Below are 21,327 nucleotides of genomic sequence, written 5' to 3'. Positions count from 1 at the left end.
GTACGAGGTAAAAGACTGGAAACTGTTGGGGATCTGGGCATTGCAACCATGTTGGCCTTCCCTTGTCTGTCAAATTCTCATCTAATGACTGACAGAGACATTTATTCACATGCAGGTATTGTGCAGCCACCACAATCATGTATTACAGTTTTATAATTGAAGCAGTGGTCCTGTCTGTTTATCTTAAAGTAAAGGCAGTGTTCAGCCTATAATTAACAAGTGCTAAATCCATTCTGACTGTAGTTTTTGAGTATGCATTGTACTGTGCTAACTATTCTGCACTTTCTGGCTTGAGCTACTTTAGTGATGTATATATTAAACCACTTCATTTTGGGATAATGCCAGTTTTCCCTTTCTTCCTCTATGTTTTCCTCTTTTCTGCCATTTCAGCAGTTGCTTAGGTAATGTGTGACGTTGCTGCAGTTCCTGGGGAGGCCTGATATTCAAGGGTCAGTTCTTTCTTTGTGCTTCTAAAGGGCAAAAAATTACCCACATAGCCAGTCTTCAACTGTACTTCTACAATTCATGACTTCACTAAGGAATTTTGGCAATAAGAAAAAGCCAAACGAAACCCAAAACAAAACAAACAAAAAACCCCAGAGTAAGTTAGGACAGCTTTAAAGCTATTCTTATTTGTCTGATAGGCAAAATGTTGAGCACTGGACACTTAGTTTTATTCTGAGGTATTCAAGTTTAAAAAATATTGCAAGGCTTCTAATAAAATCAGAGGTGTTGGTAGCGCTAGTACATCCCGGTGAAGGCATCAATGTATCAATGCATTCACAGGTTCTTCTAGCCAAATGGGCTACATAAGAAAAAACAGACAAGCTAGTTGGAAAAAACATGTACTGATTATTCACAAACTTTTTTTTATTATGAAGCTTTTTGAGATAAAGATGGGCTCAAGTCCCATTGCAATTATCTTTCCTTTATAGATTTACAAATACATCAAGTCAGGCAGCATGAACTAATAACCGGAACTTTCTTTTCCTCCAAAGTCAGACGTACAAGGTGAGAGGTTATTTTCAAAAGCTGGGAGATGAAGTACATCGGTATGTAGTGGTTATGTATTATGGCTAAAAGGCTTTTGGGTTTTTTAGGAGATAAACAAACTTCTTTTTTTTTCCAATGTACATGCTGTTTTCTTTAAAAAAATGCTGTAGAGGGAATAACCAGCAATTTTGAGTGTACAGACTAGAAAGTCTGAATGTATAGAATTTCATGGTTTCATGTGGGCTGTATGAAAAACAGTAGCATTCATTATATAGCTTGACAAAATGTTCATGATTGCAGTTGACTTGCAAATTTCTCTAAAATTACACTTCTGTGAGAAAACAGCTCCTTCAATGTGTAAAAATTACCATTCGTTTCTTTAGTTTTGACCTCTGTTGATCTTACTAATTCTTAGTTATTCTCATATGTTCTAGTTTTGCTGGGAGGAAAAATGGGACTTTAAAATATCTTATATTGTGTCAGAGATTTGGGGAGATTGTTTCAGAGAGCACCCATTAGCTAAGGTAAGATTCAGTTCCAGTTTCTATGACAAATCTTTGAGAAAACTTTAAAACTCAGTTACCTGAATTCCTTTTAAAATTGAGTGTACCAGCCATGAGGCTTTTTTGTACGTCTTTAAAAATTAACTCAAAATTGGGTTAAACATTTAAAAAAATGCATGTAAGAAAACTCAGTAAACACCCTGCTGTATTCCTGCTTAGTTGTTATAATAATATAGCAGTTCTAAAAATCATAATGTGAGAATTATATTCTCTAAGGGACTAAAGCAAGACAGCATTGTTTCTACATTTTTAATGATACCTGAACTTTTTAACTCTTGTAGTCGACAAGTTATTTGGGGAGATATTGTAAACTGTGGTGCATAGAGCTAAAAACTCTTAACTGGTCAGACGAATTCTGTATAAAATCTGGTTTTCTGCAGCTTGCTCATTTTGTGAGCAAGTGGAGTCTTGATTTGGAAGAGCTCTGTGCCCTGGGAAGGCAGTGAGTGCATGTGTGTTACCTTTTTAGATCAGGAATGAGCTTCTGAAAGAAGTGCGATTATGCTCACTTACTGCGCTTTGGTTCACATTCCAGTGTCCTCATAGTGTGAGCTGGTTTCCTCTCAGGTCAAATGTAACCAGAAGACATGCTCCAGAAGTGCACCTAGGATGTAGCAACCAGCCATTGGCATTCAGTCCTTAGAAGCAGGCTGGAGGTACTGCAAAGTCCACCCCAACCCTTTTATAGTGTGGACATTGCCTCCTCATCACCAGCTGTTCTGCTCTGCAGATCTGCTCGTACTGTGTTCCACTAGTTGCTATTTACATGTAGCCAGGGTTACCTATAACGATAGAGAGACCGTGTAGTTTTGAGAGAAGTGAGTTTTGAGAGACTTATCAGACTGACTGATAAGCTTCAGAGGTTCATTCCTCTGGGGCCAGACTACAACAAAACCTACTGGTCTCTTACAGCTGTGGTGGACTAAGTGACTTCCCTTACTACAGGTGGCTGCTGGAATAGGCCTAATTTTTAAAGACTTCAGTTGTCTTTTAGAGGGCCCATAAATTGAGGTAAAGCTGGACGAATAAATATTTACCAGTCTGAACATGAGTTTATTTACATTAATTTGTGTTGGGTTTTGATACCATAGCTGGCTTCCTTTCCTTAAGTGAATGGTAAAGGAGCTTTTTTCCATGTATTCATGTTTTTCAGTATGTATGAAGATCTCAAATGTCATGACAGGTTGGGTTTTTTTCTGTATTTTGATAGTGTAGGATCTGTTGTATCTCAAGGCCTGTCAGTTCCATTATTTAGGGGTTTATAGCAAAGACTGCATAAAAAACATCAATTGGTGTTTTGTCCCAGCTGGGATTAAGAGGAGAGCAAAAGAATTGGAAAGAATTTTGCATTTGCCTGTGAAGTGCATTAATTCATCCTAAATTTTCTTACATTAGTGCCCATCATTTATCTGTCTTCACTAAGGCTGTTATTTCTTAAATTTTGAAGTGCAACCATTTCAAGTTGACCCATCACAAAACTTAGAATTGCAGATAAAAATGAAAGTTTGTATGCCATTTAACTTCTCAGTAAAATGTTGTTACGTACAACTAGAGAAAAGATCGCTTTATTCTCAATTAAATCTCTTTATTTATTTTTCTTTTCTTTTTAAAATTAAATACCATATCTCACTACCTGTCATTTTCATGCTTCAATTATTGTCAATTAGCAGTGCTTACCTACTCAGTTTAGTCTCACATTCAATTCTAAGGTTTGGTCTAAACAGTTTTGTACTATTTAAACCTGTCAGTCAGAGATATGATTTATTTTTTTAACCAATGGAGTTGTATTGATACAATTCCTAGAATAAATATAGTTATATAGGTATGAGGATATATTTCCACCAATTTATCTTATTTCCCTTTCCTGTCTAGCAGTATAGTTGTAAAGCAATATAACGTTGTATATAAGCAAGGTCTTAAAAAAAAAAAAAACAAAACAGAAGAAGTTATTGCCCTGTAATGTATTTGCACTGGCCAAGGTCACAGTGTGACGGTCCCATTTTTGTAGTATCGAGATGACATTTCTAGATTTGTATATTGTCAGCACTGTGCCAGTGAACTTTTGGTATCTCTGTAGAAATACATTCTTGAATGAGAAAATCTTGTTTTTCTATTCTTATCTAAACACAGATATGATAGGTTTGAATTTTTTATATTTTTTTAGTAAGAGCAGGACTTTTGTCATCTTGTATTTGTAAATTATGTTTATAGAATACTTTAGTAAACAGGATTTACTCAATCAAATTTACAGATTAACTTATTGATCACAACTATTTCATGCTCGAGATCAATGCTAATGTACTTCAAATCTTTAATTGTTAATCCATTTTTGAATTAACATTGATATTTGTTGGTATAATCCCTGCTCATTTGATTTGGGGGGGGGAGGGGGGAGTGCAGAAAAATACTTTCTTATCCATTAAGGCATTTATGGGAAGAAAAGGACGAAAAGCAAACAATTCATTTTCTGCACATAGTTGAAGATGCTGCTCTTAGCTCAAGAATTGATGTTTGACATAACAGTTGTTAGATGTATAGTAGGATGTCATGTATTACATTTTATACAGAGGGATATATAAGATATGTAAAGGTAATAAAATATTTAATATTAATTAATTTTCCTGAGGGTGGGAAAATGAACTTTCAGGGGATCAAAAGTTAGACTAGCATGACTACTAAGTTGTCAGCAGCAGCACATGCTATTAGATCCAGTCTGTTTTAATCTTTTTTCTTTTTTTTTTTTTAAATAAATAAACTTTCTTAGCAATCATTTATATATGAACTTTTAAATCTGAAACTAAAAGGGGATTATTTGGATGGTAGAGTCAAGCACTTAGGTTAATAGATCCCACATATGCAATTTATTGCATACTTCTGTTTATTGCTTAAGGCATTAATTCCCTTAAGTGAAACACAGTATTTTATAGAATTAAATAAAATTATATAAATTGTTTCTTTACCCACCTATAATGTGTTAAACAGAAAATGTCTCTAGCAGATGAACATTAAAGACACAGCGAAGTCCACTGTCGTCATTGGTATTGTTATTGCTAAAAACTTAACCATAAGTTGAGTTAGCTAACAGCGAGCAAGCATCTTAGTAAAGGCAAGGTAGTTCTCTTACATTTTCACATGATTTAGCAGGTGAATTGAATGCCTCTTGAGCCAAGGAAACAAGGAGCATCTTTTGTCAGTATGCTAACTTGAAGCGTGCTCACGCTGGGCTTCTATAGTCAAGGGGAAGCCTTCAGTGGGCCCTGGTTCAGTTGTGGACTCCTCTCTTGGCACATACAGTGCTCAATGGACAGAGGCTTTGCCCAGCTTGATTTTGTCCTTCAAACTATTGTAGTCTTCAGCATCTAACAAAGAGCAATGAGCGTGCACATGCAGCTTTGAGAGATGGACTGTGGGGTGCATGCAGAGCACGCTCCAGCTGTTGAAGCCTCTGCAGATACAGACTCATTGACGTCCCCTTGGAAGAATTTGCTATTTTGCAGGATTAGGTGCTAAACCGAACAGTTTTTTGCACTGTTCTAAGAGCTGGAGTTGTAGGCCAGATTTAAGGCAGTGAAAGTGTCAGGCTCTTGAGGAATTGGATACGTTTTTTTTAGATAAAGCAGCTTGTTCGTACTCAATTATTAAAAAGCAGCCTGGCCAAGCAGTAAAAATCTGTTACCATTTTAATATGGTTTATGCTATCATGTGGGAAGAAGTAGCCTTTTATGATTGTTGTTTAAAGTAGATAAGAATTGAATGTGCTAAACACACGGTCAGAATAATCTCTCTAAAACAGCTTAACTCTGGTGATCAGGAGCCAGTTCTCACTGAAGTGTCTGCTGTTTTTTTAATGACATACTTGTCAACATGTAACCTTAGAATATAGACACCATGGTAACAGTTTTAACACAGTCTCTTTAAAGAGCATAATTGTGTGGAGCACAAATAGAAACATCTTGACTCTTGTAGTCTTTTAATCCACTTAGAGAAATGCTTTTCAATCCATCAGGCGGCATTTTCTGGATCTTGTTGAACATCTGTCTGTCTTGAAATGACTTGGAATAAAAGTCTAAGCAGGTCTGTTTTTGTTGTAGACCTTAAAATGAACATTTAGACAATGTTAGTATTTTGATACTCGATTTGAGCTAAAGAACGCTGAACAGGCAGAATGTTGACATTCACTTGGCTATATTATAATGAAAACTTGCTTGTAACTTTCTGTACAGCAAAATGCTTAAGTGTGTGCATTCTTTTTGGCATGAGTGGCTCCACATGCTCTCTGTCTTGTACAATTCATACACTTAGGTACATGAATACACTTATGTGCATTCTAACACCCCCCCACTGTGTTAGAATCATGGTGGCTAATAATTGTCTGGGCAGGTTTTGGTCAGTAAAGGCAGCAGGATAACTTTTTCTGACACAGTGTGAATGCACAAATGGCTGTGTTTGTTGTCAGCTGCATATAGTTAAATCTTCTGCACAAAACCTGCCTTTCTGTTAAATATCAGAGCACCATAGCCATGTGGGTATATTTGGGAAGAGTCAGTGCTTGGGGGCATTTGAGGGACAAGCACCAACTTTCCTGCCTTTGGGAGACATTTAGGGCTGGTTATAGAGGAGCCCTATGGGAAAGGTATTCAGAGTCTGTACTGGTTATACTGCCCTTTGGAGAGCTTTCAGGCTTTCATGTGAACAGGCTCTGGTGTGCAGCAATCAAAATGCAACAGAAATCGGTAACCTTTTTGCTAGGCATGGCATAAACAAAGTGCCTTGATAATGGTCTCGTCTGATATCTTTTATAATTGTGAGTATCCTTTTACCAAATGCAGTTCAATAACTTACCCTTTCTAGGATGTGATGACCCTCTTCTTTTCTGTGATAGTAGTAGTTTATTTCCTATAACTGGCTTATCTTCATAACCTGGTAATAATTGATATTCTGGTAAGGGAAGGTAAGTGCAAAGTGGCAGGCAATGCAAAAAGATAAGTCTTGAAAATTATGGTTTTGCCATTGTCTACATACATGTTTTTAGTATAGACTTACATTTATCTGAAATATTGGAAAAGTGGGGGAAAATTATATTGGATTTCTATGTCTATATATGTAACTTTTTGTTTGGTATTAACCTTAACAGAAAAACATTTGCTATAAAAGTCTGTATATACGTGACTTTCCATGGTGGATTACTGTGGGCAGTGTTTTCTAGATCCACTATATCATATTGTTCACTGTAGTCTTTGCCTACACAGTAATTGCATAACCTTTTTTCATTCCTAATGGAATTTAATTTCATTGCCTAATTTAACAGTTAGGATATAAAAATACATTGTCAGTTTAGCAACTGGAAGCACTGTCAGGTCCCCAGCAGCAGGAACATTCCCTTCAAAATCTGAATTTCAGTCCAGTTGTACAAAATTACTGACTTTTCTGCAGCACAACCTGATTCTATAGCTACAGGAACACTTTCACGTATTGTGTGTGTCTTTTAGGTCATAAAAAATAAAGCATGTCCCGTGAGCTGTCTTTCCAAGGGTATGGCTTAGTTTTGCTGTAAGATCAGACTTAACACACGTGCGTGATGTACCTCTCATCTTACTAATTGTATGATTCAAAATACTGTTCTCCTTCCTACTTCTCTGCCTCTCTCTTAAAAAAAACAAGTTTAGAATAAACAATATTTTATTAGGAGAAGGTATAGCTTCTCATCCTTTTTCTTTATCTTTGCTTCAAACTAGACATTGAGACTCCTAACTTTCAGTTATGATCTTCACACTTAAGCTTTATTTCATACTAGGAGTTGAACTGTGAGGCTTCAGTGCTATTCTGAAGAAAGCTATTACATCTTTTCTTTAAACTATGCAGGTTTGTGCAGGTTTTGTCACAGTATTCTTTCACAAATATGTTTACATCTCATAAAGTGTTAGTTTCCAACTTTGTATCTTTTACAGAAAGCAATTGATATAAAAGGTTTTGCAGAGCCAAATTATTACTGAATTCCCCTTTAGAGGTATTTTAAGTAAAACCAATACATGTTCGCTGTGTTGTACAAATGAGTTACATTATTGCTTCTTTCTACATTTGGTCAAAAATACCTAACAAAATATTAAGGATGAAATCTAGAAATAAATTCTGGGAGACTGAGACGCATCAAGTTTCTGCATAATTATTTATAAACCTACATGAACATAAATACTGCCACAAAAATACCTATGGCACAAAAAGGGGTGAGTTGAAGTGGAATGACAGCATATTGTTTAGCTTGCCTTCACTAAATTGCCTTTATGGTTCTGTGATATAACTTAAAATTTACTAGCATTGTGTCACTTCTATAACTTTTTAAAGCTCTGTTGCTCTAAATGATGAGAAAGACGTTACCTTATTTTCTGGATGGAAGTGTGTGTTAAAAGAGCTATTCAGCTATAGGATTTTCAGTGAAAAGTCCATCCTTATCTTTTTAACTGCAATACTAATTACTAAATTAACTTTTATTTTAGTTTTCACTTTTTACTTAATTGTTCTTAATAGGCTTTTTTTGTTGCCGTTTCTTATGATTCAGTTATTTCTGTGAGCAGAGACTTTATCCCATTAAGCCTAGGCGAATTTATGCCAGTCCATTGTATTGTGGAAACTATGTGTTTGGGTCATTTCCTGTGATTTTAGAGTGTGAAACATTCTAATGTCAACATTGCAATCTTTCACTAGCCCTTCAGTTCACTTTTTGAAAGGCTAAATAGACATCATTTTTGTTAAGGGGAAAAAATGCATTAAAACACTTTTTTTTCATCTTTAAGTAGGTCAGTTTGTAGTAGTCAGAAACAGTGGAAAATATTAGTTTGGATTTTCCATCTACTCTTAAAGTATCTTCAAGATGGTGCTTGTGTGCTGATGGCAGGATTATTATCACAAAAGCAGACCCAACTAAAAGTTAGTTGTGTGATGGCTTAACAAAATGTGGTGGTACAAATCCCTTCCCCCTGCCTAGAGTGAGAATTGCTCGCTGCTGAATTGCTCGCTTGTCTTGCACATTTTATTCTGAGTTTGTTTACACATAGATGTCGGCAAGGCATTTTAATGAATAGTGTTGACTAAAAAGCAGCTAGATGAAGTATGTTCTCAAACAGTCATAGAATTCTTTTTGCCAGAGCCTTTTGACCGAAAAAACTGGATTCCATTCCTTTTCTGGATTGAAGGCATCCAGTAGATAGATGTACCATAATTCTTGATCAGTTGTGCTAGCAAAATCACAGCATATTTTAATCACCATGCTAGGCAATGTATATGTATGATGAGAGGGTGACAAATGAGTTTGTGGAAGTGATGCTCAGTTCTGTTGGGTTTTCTTCATTTATCCTGTATCCGATTTTATCAGGTTAGAAATGAAATGAGACTTTTCTTACCATAGGATTTATTCTGTGATCTGATAATCAAGAAATATTCTGTGAAAGATAGTTGACTATTAATGATAAGTTTTATGAGATATGTAGTCTTTAATTAGGAGTGATGGGCATGTGTTTCACTGTAAAATTTGAGGAGTAGTAAATAATAGAACATATATGTTTTTAATGCAGTTTTCTGAAGAATTTTGTGCATAGTTTGCTTTTTTGTCAAGATACCTACTTAATCCAGTTTTGGTGACACTACTGCACATTTCTTAACCTGCTTCTATTATATGTTACGTGCTGAAAACACCAGAAGATTCTAGGTACAGAGAAGGCAGAGGGTTTGCTTTTTGGTTCGTCCAATCAGACTTCAACCTCAGGACAGCAATAGTAAACAAACATGTATTGTCTTTTGGTATCCTCTTCATCTGGAAATGGATAATTTTGTTTCATAAGGATTAACATCATCTATATTCAGATAATATGGTTCCACTACCCTCTCATAGTTACGCTCTCATAATTATTAAGAAAATAGAGCAGAGCAGAAGGTTTCCAAATGATACTTAGCCTGTTCAGAGGTTTCCTTGCTTTATTGCTTCTGGATGCTTAAATTGCCGATTCAGTTACAATATCCAGTTAAAAATTCTGAAAAGTGTTTAACCGTATCATGACGTACAGACTACATGTGCATTTGACAATGTTATTGGCATATGTAAAACTCAACATGTATTGGTGTATTGGAAGCACCACATTCTCAGGTGGTAACTTGCTAATCTACTTTTATTTCGTTTTGAAGTAAAAGCAAACATACCTAAACATATTTGCATATGCTGCATTGCTGCAACAGATACTAAGTAAGTTTTGTACAGAAATATTTGCTTAAAGGAGGCTTGACTGTCCTCTTTTGTCATGAATTTGCAGTGTCATGGAAACTGTGACAATTTCTATTTACAGTGGTAGCATTAATATAAGTTTATTTTTATTAATTTGAATTTTTAACAGTTTTTAAGAGATACTGTTTGCAGGTGCATCGGAAAAGATGCGTTGAATGTTTTCTATCCAACATATTGTAAGAAAAGTCAGTTCTTTAAGACCTTGCACTTTTAATGAACCATCTTATTGTCAACTCTCAGAATCTACTAGTGTGCCTTTTGGTGACGTTGTTGAGAATTTTAATGCATTTTAGTTCTCATTCGGCACGGCCTATGTGCTCCTCACGGGAGGGTCTTTGGAAATAGGATTAACTTCTAGAGGAATGCATTAGCCATGCCACAGAAGTAGGCAAAGCCCTAACTAGCCTGATAGATTGCTCCACGCTTCAAATCCTTCTAACTACCCCCTCCCTCTTTTTATTGACAGCTTCTTATTGAGCGGCTAGAAGCATTAGTGTATTTAGGAGTTAGATGTTTTGTATGATCCCAGGCTGATCTCATATTCGCTTTCTGAAATTAATTCGACACTGCTTTACATGTTAATCCGCAAAGGATTGATTTTGGGAAGGTCAGAGCAGTGCAGCCTCAGAAAATGGAAGAAAAGCTCCACTTAAAACAGCTCATTTCAGTTCCCAGAAATAAGTATAGATGCCTTTTCATTGTGACACTTAGCCAGCTGTAGGAGACTTGGTCATCTTACAGAATACATCAAATAGTGGCGTTTGATGGGATCTGCAAGGAAGTTGAGCTAATTAAATTTAGCTTCATTAACCAATTGCAGTTTGCAAATGGCACAACTATACTTTGAAAACCTGCGATATAACAAAAAATTCCTATCTTATTTTAACCACCGATGTGCCTGCATAGTAAGAGCCATCAGGAACACAGTTTAACATAATTTGATGTCTTGCATTTATTTTTTTCTCTTATTTGACTGCATATTTATAGAATCTTCAGAGTTGCTAAAACTGGAAATAAATACACATGGAAAAAAACCCCTTCATTGTGGGATATGCTGCTTTTGGACCATTATGGTTAAATAGTATGTTTTATTCGGAGCTGCACAAAAGAGCAGGAGACTTGAATGGTAAAGTATTGTAGCAAGAGCAGGATAAGAACGTCTAATAGAAGGAAGTATTACAAATATTGGGAAAGTATAACTGAGTTGCAGCTGCAACTTGTTGAAATGATCCTTTTCATTTGAAAGCAAATGCCTCTGGGGTGCTGATAGCTTTCGGTATTTAACAACGTAGTATATTTGTATGAATTGAAAAAGTCAAGAACAAAACTGTTCTTAACTGTGTGAATTAGCTTAAAAATAAATACTGTCTATTTTATATTTAAATGCAACAGAAGTTTTCATAATAAATCACATCGATTCATTAAACCATCACAATTAAAAATACCAGGAAATTAAACATTTTACAGGTTGCATTTTCACCTTTTCTACTTTAACTTTCACGAGCGCAATGTACATATAACTATTTTACAATAAAAAAATTTGGATTCACATTTGGCTTGCAGGAGTTCAAAATGTTTCAGGTAAAATTTGTCCCCCAAAGCCAATAGATATCTACATTTGACCGCATTCCCTGAAAGAGTAGTGAAGTCTTTTATGGAATTGAAATGTGCTCCATTTTTTTTCTCTTCTTTTTTTTTTCTTTTTCTTTTAATTTGTTTTCTGTTATTTCTGTTTTTCAGAGTTGAGCTTCATCCACATACTTCTTTTTCTTCAGGTCAGAGATGATTAAAGGTCCTTGTACCCCTCCCTACCAAATAGGCCAAATCAGTTCAGCCATTGTGAATATTATTGTACAATGATACACACACCATGGGTCAAATTTGACACTGAATCTGTGGACCTTTTCTACCTTCAGTATAAGCTGATGCTTTATTTTTCCCTCATTATCTATGGGCTGTACCAGTGCTTCCTTTATCCAGGAAAGATCTGTTATTTGATGGTTTCCTTTCAGAAAATTTCCCTTATGCAGAACTTTATGATTCCAACTATGTATACGCATAACTTGAATGTGGGTGTTCAGGCAGTCAGGAATTAGTGTAGGGTCCATGTTCACCTGATAAGATTTGGTCTGAAAGTGTAAGCTGCTTAATCCAATAACAGCTTAATATAAAGAGAAAAATAAAATTCAGATTTAAAATAACTTCAGATCACCATCTTTTGTGATTTTTACAGACTAATTTATTGGCTAGATTTCTGAGTTACCAGTGACAGAAAGCCCATTGATAACTGGGGAGCATGTAGAATAACAAAGATCCTGCTGTAGCTCATGTATTGATAAAATAGGTAAGGCCAAACCTCAGGTGAAGTGTTTTTAGTGGGGAATCAACGCCTTTGTCTCTGCACTTCTGTCACATAGGATACTCATCTGGAAAATGGTATTTATCATTGAGAATTATTTTTGCAGTGTAGCATTTGACAGACTAAAAAGTCCACAATTAATACATAACTTGTTTTGCAAACCTTGACAACCACAGGTTGTGAGTGCAGACAGAGTGAAGGTTAGCGTGTAAAACACTGAGTTCGGTCACTGGAGTCTGTTGACTGTGTCAATCCCAAAATTGCACAAAATGTAGATGATAAAGTAAGGGCTGTAATTCAGATCTGGCAAAGCTCTCATTGTTTATAAAATGAAAACATTCTAAATCTGCATTTGTAAAAAGAAAAAAAAAAGAAAAAAGAAAACATTAGAAGTGGAATTGTCAGCCCAAAACATCTAACATTTTTTTAGTGTAATTTTAAAGTAACAAGTTTTGCATCAAAGCTATAGCAGAAAAGGGCTTTTGATATTAAATGGGGAACTTGTGTCAATATAAAAAAGCTATCATGCTGATAGACAGTCGTGGTATTGTCTCTTGCATGGTTTTTAGTGTTGCTCCAAACTATGTTCTTTCTACACAGAAGTGCTAGCAAAATCCTTGGTGTGATACTTCCAAAAATGAGTGAAACCTCAAGCAGCAAATAATGCATTCAGGGACACTAGCAGAAATGACTTATTAAGATCTGATTTTAAGAATTTTTGAATTAAGAATCTGTCTATATGAAAATGAAGGAAGAAAGAACAGAGTAAATCAATTTTCTTTTTTTTCATGACTTGTATATTATTATTTATCATCTTCAGGTAATTCTCCCCAGGTGTGTATAAGTGTACCATCAGTTTAAGGTCATATTTCTTTGTTGAAAGAATGAGTGGGCCACGAAACTTGTTTTGCATGAGAATATTGTAGATTTCTTCTGCAACACTTTTTTATTAAAGTCCTCTACTACTGCAGGCAAAGTCATTCACTTTGATAGTGTGAGACATCACAACATGAAATTAAGCAATCTAATGTTATCATCCAACCTTTAGAAAATACAACTAAGTAAATATTAAATTAACAAAAATTAATTTTGCTATCAATTTATTTCAGTAGCAGACTCTAGCAGAAGGTTAGCAGTGCAGATTAGAAAACTTGCAAATGCCTTTTTTACCTGGAGTATTCCATTTGAGTGCAAAAATAAAAAATCCTCATCTGCAAGCAGGAAGATAAGTCTTATTTATGACAGATTTATGACTTGATATTGTATCATTTTTTTGGAGAAAGGAACAATATTTTTTTTGTTGTTTAAGAACTGGGTTTGAGCTGTACCACACATCAATAAAAGTTATGGGGTTTTGGCTGTGAAACTCTATATAAAAGGTTTACACTTGAAAACAACTTGTAAATACACACGCAGTAGTTCTTGGCCACCTCTTAGGATGCTACTTGGTGTTATAAATTCACTGAGCACGTCTTACTGAAATTGATACTTATATACACCTGCATAAATACAGAGAACAGTGATGGTAGTATGGTTAGATCATTTGTGATGGCAAGACTGCTGGTGCATCGTAAGTTGTAGAATGAATTATAAAGTTACGTAGTATGTCTCTTCAATCAAACTTTAAAAAAGCAAACAGAAAGATTAAGCAGACCTAAGTAGTCTTCTGAGTTTGTTCGTTCCCCGCCCCCCGCCCTTTATTTCTCATATAGCGCTCAGAGGCATGAAATAAAGAACAAAAATTGAGGCTGACAAGCTTAAACCCACAACAGAATGCTTTGATTTTAAATACTCACTTGTATTTACAGGAAATTACAGTAATATTGACTAACATTGAGGTCAGCAGTGCCAATCTTTATAGAGTACTTTGTTTTAGTAAATATACACATGGACTTGTTTGTGAAAAAAGCAAAGAAAACTCTTTAAATAGAAAACACTGCTCTGGACTGACTCTCTGAAAATGCCATGAAAAGCATGGAGCATTTCAACTTAGTATAACTACTTGTTTTGTATTACGCCAAGGGAAGAGTTGTCATAACAAGTAAATATAGAGTAGAATAATTTTGTCAAAGAGGATATGCATTATCATTGCTGTGTGTAGACCTTGACAGGACATTGTGGAGATAAGGTTCTCTCATTTTTTGGAGGAGTAAATTGTGAAATAAAAGTAATTCAGTCCTTGCTGATCGCTCATATTCCCTGTTTGTGCCTTTGTGGCAAAAACACTCCTGGAGTGTTTTGTATGGTCTGAATACTTACGAATGGAAAAAGATGAAAACAAACTCAAGTATGTTCAGAAAACAATACAGTGATTAGGTTGGTTGGGTTTAAACTGAAGGAAGATTGCACAAGCTGATTGGCTACATGTTGGTGACATGGTGACACCTTCTGGGATCTATATACAATATGAAGAGAAGTGACTTAGCCCAAAGAAAACCAAGGTGTCTTGAAGAGAAATTAGAAATAGTGTAGAAAAATGATTTATAATATTTTTACGGTTCTTTGCTGTGATGGCCTAAGTGTTTAAGTTAGATACAGCAGGCAAAGAAAGGTATTGTCTCTGTTAGACCACCTGTTCTTGAAATTCTTAGCCCTCTTGATCCTGTATCCCTCCCTGTGCCTGGGTGATGGCTACTGGCACTCTGCAAATTAAGTGTACTAAGTGGCTGCTGTGTTGGCTGTTGAGCAGCTGTCTCTCAACTCTAAATTAATTCTGTCTTTAACTCTCTCCTTTTCTTTTGCAACTTAAAGAATTAAATCTGAGTCTCTTTAGATACACATAATAATTATAACATAACAATTATACTACTTATAATAATTGCAAGTTATCCTAAGAAAAAATGCTTATTCGTAAAGCAGGATCTTGTGTACTACCACTGATCTTGTGAAATTGACCTGTACTGTGATCACCTGCAAGGGCACCAACTGTTGACAGGTGTCTTCTCTAAGGTTGAGTCACTTCCTCTGTCTGCAAAATAAAGCCATTTAATTTTTCTGTTTGACTTCTTTTAACTGATTTTTAGAATTGTGTGTCACATCTCCCAGCTAAATGTTTTGAGGAAATATAGGGGTGTGGCTTAAGAGAAAAAGACTGTCAGCGTGTGAAGGAAACAGGCTTCAAATGAGAGATGAAAGATATGTAATGAGCGATGCGTGCATATAAAGTATACCTTTTCTCATGACAGAGGATATAATGATGTAAAAGTCATTCCTTAAATGCAAATAAAATCGCTGCACAGATGAGTTCATGAAAAAGAAATCCATTGAGAGTTGTTATATGGAAAGATACCGCCTTTGGCTCAGGAAGCCTCTGAGCTGCAAAATGTTAAAAGCAGGGAGACTATCCTGGAGAGCATGTCAGCTTTGTGCTGGCTCTAATCAGCTATTCCACCTTGGCCATGCTTTGGGTTGTTGCTGTGGCTGGGATTCTAACCTAGCTGAAGCTTTGCTCTGACACAGCATCATCTTTCTTATGTTATTGATTGTATGTAGTATGGCCAGGCTTGAAAGAATTAGTATACAGCATGTAGCGCAGTTTACTGTACCTCTTGGCAGATATTTACATGAAAGTTGAAAATTAAATTCTGCCTCGAGGAGGTCTTTCTGATATGGGAAGGAATTAAAGTTTCTCCCTCCAGAAGAAATGAACCTTTAATCAGTCAGACCAGAACCTGATCCTTAAACTGCAGTGTTGCCACTGTGCAACAAGATTTAGTATGAAGATTTTCCCCTAGAGTTTCTTTTATGTTTTTCCCAATACATTATTCAAGAAAAAAATACCTCTGAATTTCAGAGAGATAATTTTCAAAGTATATGTGCAGTTATCCACATTAAATTTGCCCACTTGCTATTAAGAGACATTGGGGTCGCATTTGTTTTGTAGGCTGTCCGTTCTGGTAGAAATTAATTGATGAACTAACCGAGGCTGTAATTATTACTTTGCATAGCGTTTTGACTATATAAAGTAGTGTGTGTGCCAAGTACAGTACAATGCTCTAACATATGGCACGATACGGAGTGCCATAGTTTTATCTGGAATGCTTTTTGGACTAAGAGGCATTTTTCTATCCCCTCCTCAAGCCCTGGACTGTACTTTCGATGTCTACCACTCCAGCCAGATTCTGAATTTTTACTTTCACAATTCCCTGCCTCTTATATTTGTTCAGAAGCCTTGTTTTAAGTTTGTTCTTTCCTTTAACAGTTCCAGGTTGTGGAATATACCTTGTTTTAGCCTGGATGCAGCTGTTTCCCATCGCAAAAAGAATTACTGGTTGTATAGGGAGACTTGAATCGCCTTCTTCCCAAAACTAACAGATGGCTTAAAGATACCTTTAATTGAGGCTGTGTTGCCTTTGAGCACTTACCAATTGGTGATTTTTGAAAAAGGGCTTGTTTGAGGAAATCTGAAGCCCAGTACAACACATAATTATGCTCTTAACTGAAGGCCTGAGATTCAGTATGCAGCTTTCCCTTCCCCCTTTGCCCTCATCCAGAAAAGGCAGAGAGATCATTTGACAGAACAGGAGTCATAATGAGTAGGAAACATTTCCCAAAGCTGTGGTGGAAAAGTGGAAAGGGTGTGAATGGAAGTAACTTGTTAAAAGGTGATTTATGTGCAATCTTAAACTACAGTTACTCCGGACTTTAACAATAAATACTATCCATCCTATAAGCTAGAGAGGTTTATTGAGAAACTGAGGTAAAAATCTTCCACACCATCTTCTGTTGCTGCCCTCAAACATTGTCCATTAGGGTTTAGTTTGGGATACGAATGTGAGAGCGAGCACGTAACCCAAGAGAAAACCTTGGATTGAAAGATGGCCATCATAGGCTGCTTCCATTCTTAGTACTGTATTTCACAGTTGAAGATGATTAGTGAAAACTTACTGTGCTTCTGTACACCTCTACCATAGATGCAGCTTTTAACAATGGCTCGTGTTTTTCCTTTCTGATTCATCTGATTCATAGGTACTTGCTCTTTGCCCTCAAGCCCTTCTCCTGTGGCTCCAAAATGCTTGGTTTCACATACAAGAAAAATTTTGAAAAAGCTGGAAGAAGACTCTTGAAAATATGCAATTAAAAAAAGAGAGTCAGCTGTCTGCTGTTTTTTACCGACATACAAGGAAAAGAAATTATGTTGGTACTAGCTCTGTACATTCACTGATACTCGGATTAAGAAAAAATATCTGTGAGTGTATATAGTTGCCATTCAGACTTTTGAGTCATGTTTTTCTGACTAACCTATGGACCCATCATGGTTGGTGTTTTGATTTTTAAACTGAAGTATGTATTTGCAGGGTTTCAGAAGCTGGGGCATCTTAAAAAATACTCACATACCACCACAGTGTGAGGTCTTCAGTAACATTTTACCACCATTAAAATATTGTGATTAATATGAATGCTCTCTGAGTATGCTGACCACTGAAACATCCTTAATCTCAGTTTAGGTTGAACGTTTGGTTACTTTTTTGAAGTAGAAATCATCTCAGAATGAAAAAAGCAAATAATAATTAAGTAAGGATGTATACTACAAACTTTTCAGGCACACGGAATGTGTGCAGTTCACATCTCATGTATATGGATCCAAGTATTTGTTTCTGGTGGTATTTTTAATGCCAGTGAAACACATGTAAAGATGTCTTCTTTCCTTAGGCACTCTATGAAAACATTTGCTTAATGTTCTTATTATATTCTCACCTCTTTTTTTTAAAGTAAGCAAATATATGTTGCCCACTCTCAGCTTTTTTCTAACAGCTACCTTGAAATTAAGGCTTCATACAAGATGTGACCAAAGGCGATGGGGGAGAAGAGCAATACAAGGACTGAATTGTTTTAAACCACATTTTTTTAACTGGGGGAAATGATTGTTTCCAATCATCATAGCTTTTCATATTTTTTTGTCATATCTGATTGATAGTGTCTTCACAGAAGGGTGCAGTCAAGCACTTTGCATATGTAGTTATTTCTGCATGTAATTATTTCTAATTGCTACTTAATATAATAGGCCATACTGACATAAATATCTTAAAGTAGTAATTTTTCTTACATCTCCATAAGCTTCAGCTCTTAACAACCAAGTTAAGGCTGACAGCCACATGGGGTCTTTGTACAAAGATCAGATTCTGAAACAATACAAAGGAACAAAAAATTGTTGTTTTGTGACTGCGGCATCTTAGTAGATTAATCAACAGTGCTTCTGCTACTTAATTATCAGCTTGGTATCCATTCTTGTTTTATCTGGAAGTCAATCTGTAGACTTCAGCTTACAAATTTGATTTGAATGTAGTGTCTGCTGTCCTGAATTCTGAAATCCCATGCAGAGTAAGTACAGCAAAGATAACAGTGAGTTTCCTGCCATTGCTCTTCTAGTGTGTTTCATGCCAAGTCTTCAGGGAGTGCCTCTTCAGATGGACAAAATCATGCTAACCTGCAGAAATGTCAGCAGAGATGCCAGTGATTTGTCAGTTGACACTATATGCTGCAATATCAACATTGAATGGGAGTGGGTTGTATTTTGTGGAGGATTTAGCTCTGTGTGTGTTTTATAGGGTAACCTGTACTATTTATACGTGTGGAAGCTGCACTTCTGAATGCATCCTAAAGATTTAGAAATGAAATATCAAATCAGTTTTAATAACATGCTTTTTTTCACAAAACCTTTTCATTTTTCATCTTCAGCTTTTGTTGTGAAACTTTCTTTTTGTAGCCTGATTACAGAATATTCTTTATTGATTTTGAAAGCTCTGTGAAGAAAATTATATTTTTGCTTGCCTAATGAAATATTTCTTACAGAATTATTCAGTATCGCCTCCTGTGATTTTTAGTTCTGTTCACACAGTTCCCAGCTGCATTATCTACCCCCAATGTAGAAAATTAAGTCAATGTAAAAGTATACTCTGTTTTTTAAAAAGAGGTCACGAATAGCCTTTCTTCCCTCGGTAGTCACCAGTGTTCTTATTATGCTTCATTTATATAGTTGGAGGATTTGGGAGAACCAGCTGGGCCCCCTGTCTGCACTCATCAAGAGTTAATTTCTGAAAGAGGTGCTGTTGTCATGAACAAGTGCAGAAGGTACTCTGGTGGTCCTGCCAAACAACAAGAGCTCTTAATTAGCAGCAATGTTCAATCAGGCTGCTTAACCTGCCACAGAGCGGAGGAGGTCATGTTCCTTCCTGATGCACTGCCAGCCTAAAAAGCACCCAAGAACCGATCCCAAATGCTGTGGGGTTTTTGGTTGGGTTTTTTTTTTTTGAAAATATGTACTTGGTTCCTAGAGGCAAGGAAGGCAAGGCGTGATCTGTTCTTGAAAACTGTCATTGGTAGAGTGAATTTTTTTTTTTTTTTGAAGGACGTAGGGATTTCTTCTTCTGTGTAGAATGCTGTGTGGTTTTTGAGGGAAAAATATTTTTCATCGTAGTACTGGAGAATGTGAAAATGTGTAGACTTTCTATGGCTTGATTTTGGTCCAGGAGGGGTTGCCCTGCACTCTAGTTATTTTATAGAAGATTTGCTAGTCTACAAAAATAAAAACGGAGGCCAGTGATGCTTTGCAATGCATTCTTTCTTGTCATCAGCAGGTCTTGTGCTATTTGAATGCTTAACCGCTGATGATGTATAATGCATATCTCTGAGTTGTTGGAGGGAAGTTTCTGAGAGCAGTATGGCTGCCTTGGAGGCCATTAGCTGCAATATAGAGCTCAGGATGTAAAGTACTAGATGATGAGTTCCTTTAAAAGTCAAATTCTTGAGTTACTAATTATTGTATGTGAATTATGAGTGCTAGATATCTACATATGTATTGAAGTATTTTGTAGAATGAAGATAAATAGCATGTGAAACAGGAGCCCAAAGTAAATAGTTTGCTGCTGTGTATGAGCATCTCCTTGTAAAGAGGTCCATTAAATATTTGTAGTTTTGAAATATTAAAAATTTTTGAAAACAAAATGCAGCAAATGCCAGAATATCAGTAACAATAAAGTCTCAAGAAAATATACCACTTGAATCAGTGAAACTGCTTGTTTGCCCTTTTCAGTGGCATTCAGTAGTTGAAATAAAAATAGATAAGTAAACAAACAAAGTTATGGCTGAGCCAGATGCCAAGGATTCTTATCTTTTTGTTTATATTGATTATTTCAGTTGATGCTCCTCTTCCACCAGAAGGATTTTGATTAATACCTGTGGGGGACCATTTCCAGTTTTTTATGCATTTACTTCTTTTCCATCTTAGTGTTCAAGAACAGAGAAGTGATATATATGATACTGTATTGATGAGTGCTCATTACCAATAAAATAGGGAAATAAAAAGCTGAGGCCCCTTTTAAAGTGAGAGTGTCAGTTTTTTAATTAAAGAAATCATTATACTGCTTACATTGAAAAGTAGCTTGCTATTCTAGTAGTACAATTCCAGTCAGTTGCAAAAGATGCAAAGTTAAGGTAATGTTCATCAGGGATAAAAGTCGCAGCTGCAGATGATTAACAGGAAAATCAGGGGAGGAGGAAACTGAAACTGTAACTACTATTTCTATAGGAGTGCAGAAAACTTATTAGTAAGTTTGTTAAAGACATTTCATTTCTGTACTCATTTCAACCCTCCCTTCTTTTTTATTTGAAATATATGAGGAAATTTGAATATGGGCAGAAAAGATCCCAGAAAGTCTGCTGTCTTCCTGAGAAGTACGAATGCTGGGCTCTTCCTGAAGCCAGTCAGCTTGTTATTTGTAGGATGCCAGTTGTTATCTTCTGGGGTTTGTTTTTTCCCTCCAGTTGCCTTTTTGTCTAATGCTATATTTTTATAAGTTCAAATTGTAAAAGATAAGGATGGGAAGATGCAGGTGGAACTGAAAAGAAATAATTTCACTGATGAACTAGGAAATTTTGTAAATCTGTAAATTTAAGTCTTTAACCTAGTAGTTGCATCTATGTGAGTCTTGCATTTTGTTTGCTCTCTTTTCATAACTGTCATTGTAAGCTAGGACAGTTAGATTAGGATGATAATTCTTCATGAAAGATTGGATTTCAGACATCAAGCCCCCAAAATGAAAAAGCAAGAAAAAGAGCATATCAATCCCTGAGGCAGTATAGTTTTCTTAAGTATGGTAAATCTTGTATGGGTTAACCAGTCTACTAAAAAATAGGGAAAG

At 35.9% G+C, this 21,327-nt stretch overlaps 1 protein-coding gene across 1 annotated transcript in view; it reads left to right on the top strand.

Annotated features, from left to right (window-relative positions):
- HLCS (holocarboxylase synthetase (biotin-(proprionyl-CoA-carboxylase (ATP-hydrolysing)) ligase)) overlaps nt 1-21,327 on the top strand; it is a 117,843-nt gene that overhangs the window by 69,350 nt on the left and 27,166 nt on the right. The window contains exon 6 of the mRNA XM_009891321.1: nt 5,907-5,913. Coding sequence (XP_009889623.1) covers nt 5,907-5,913 — 7 coding nt within the window. The remainder of the gene's footprint in view (nt 1-5,906; nt 5,914-21,327) is intronic.

This window comes from Charadrius vociferus, unplaced genomic scaffold, assembly GCF_000708025.1.
Source record: "Charadrius vociferus isolate BGI_N301 unplaced genomic scaffold, ASM70802v2 scaffold298, whole genome shotgun sequence".
Lineage (NCBI taxonomy): Eukaryota > Metazoa > Chordata > Aves > Charadriiformes > Charadriidae > Charadrius > Charadrius vociferus.
Note: the sequence above shows the minus strand (reverse complement) of the source record. Positions and strands in the feature narration are given on the sequence as shown.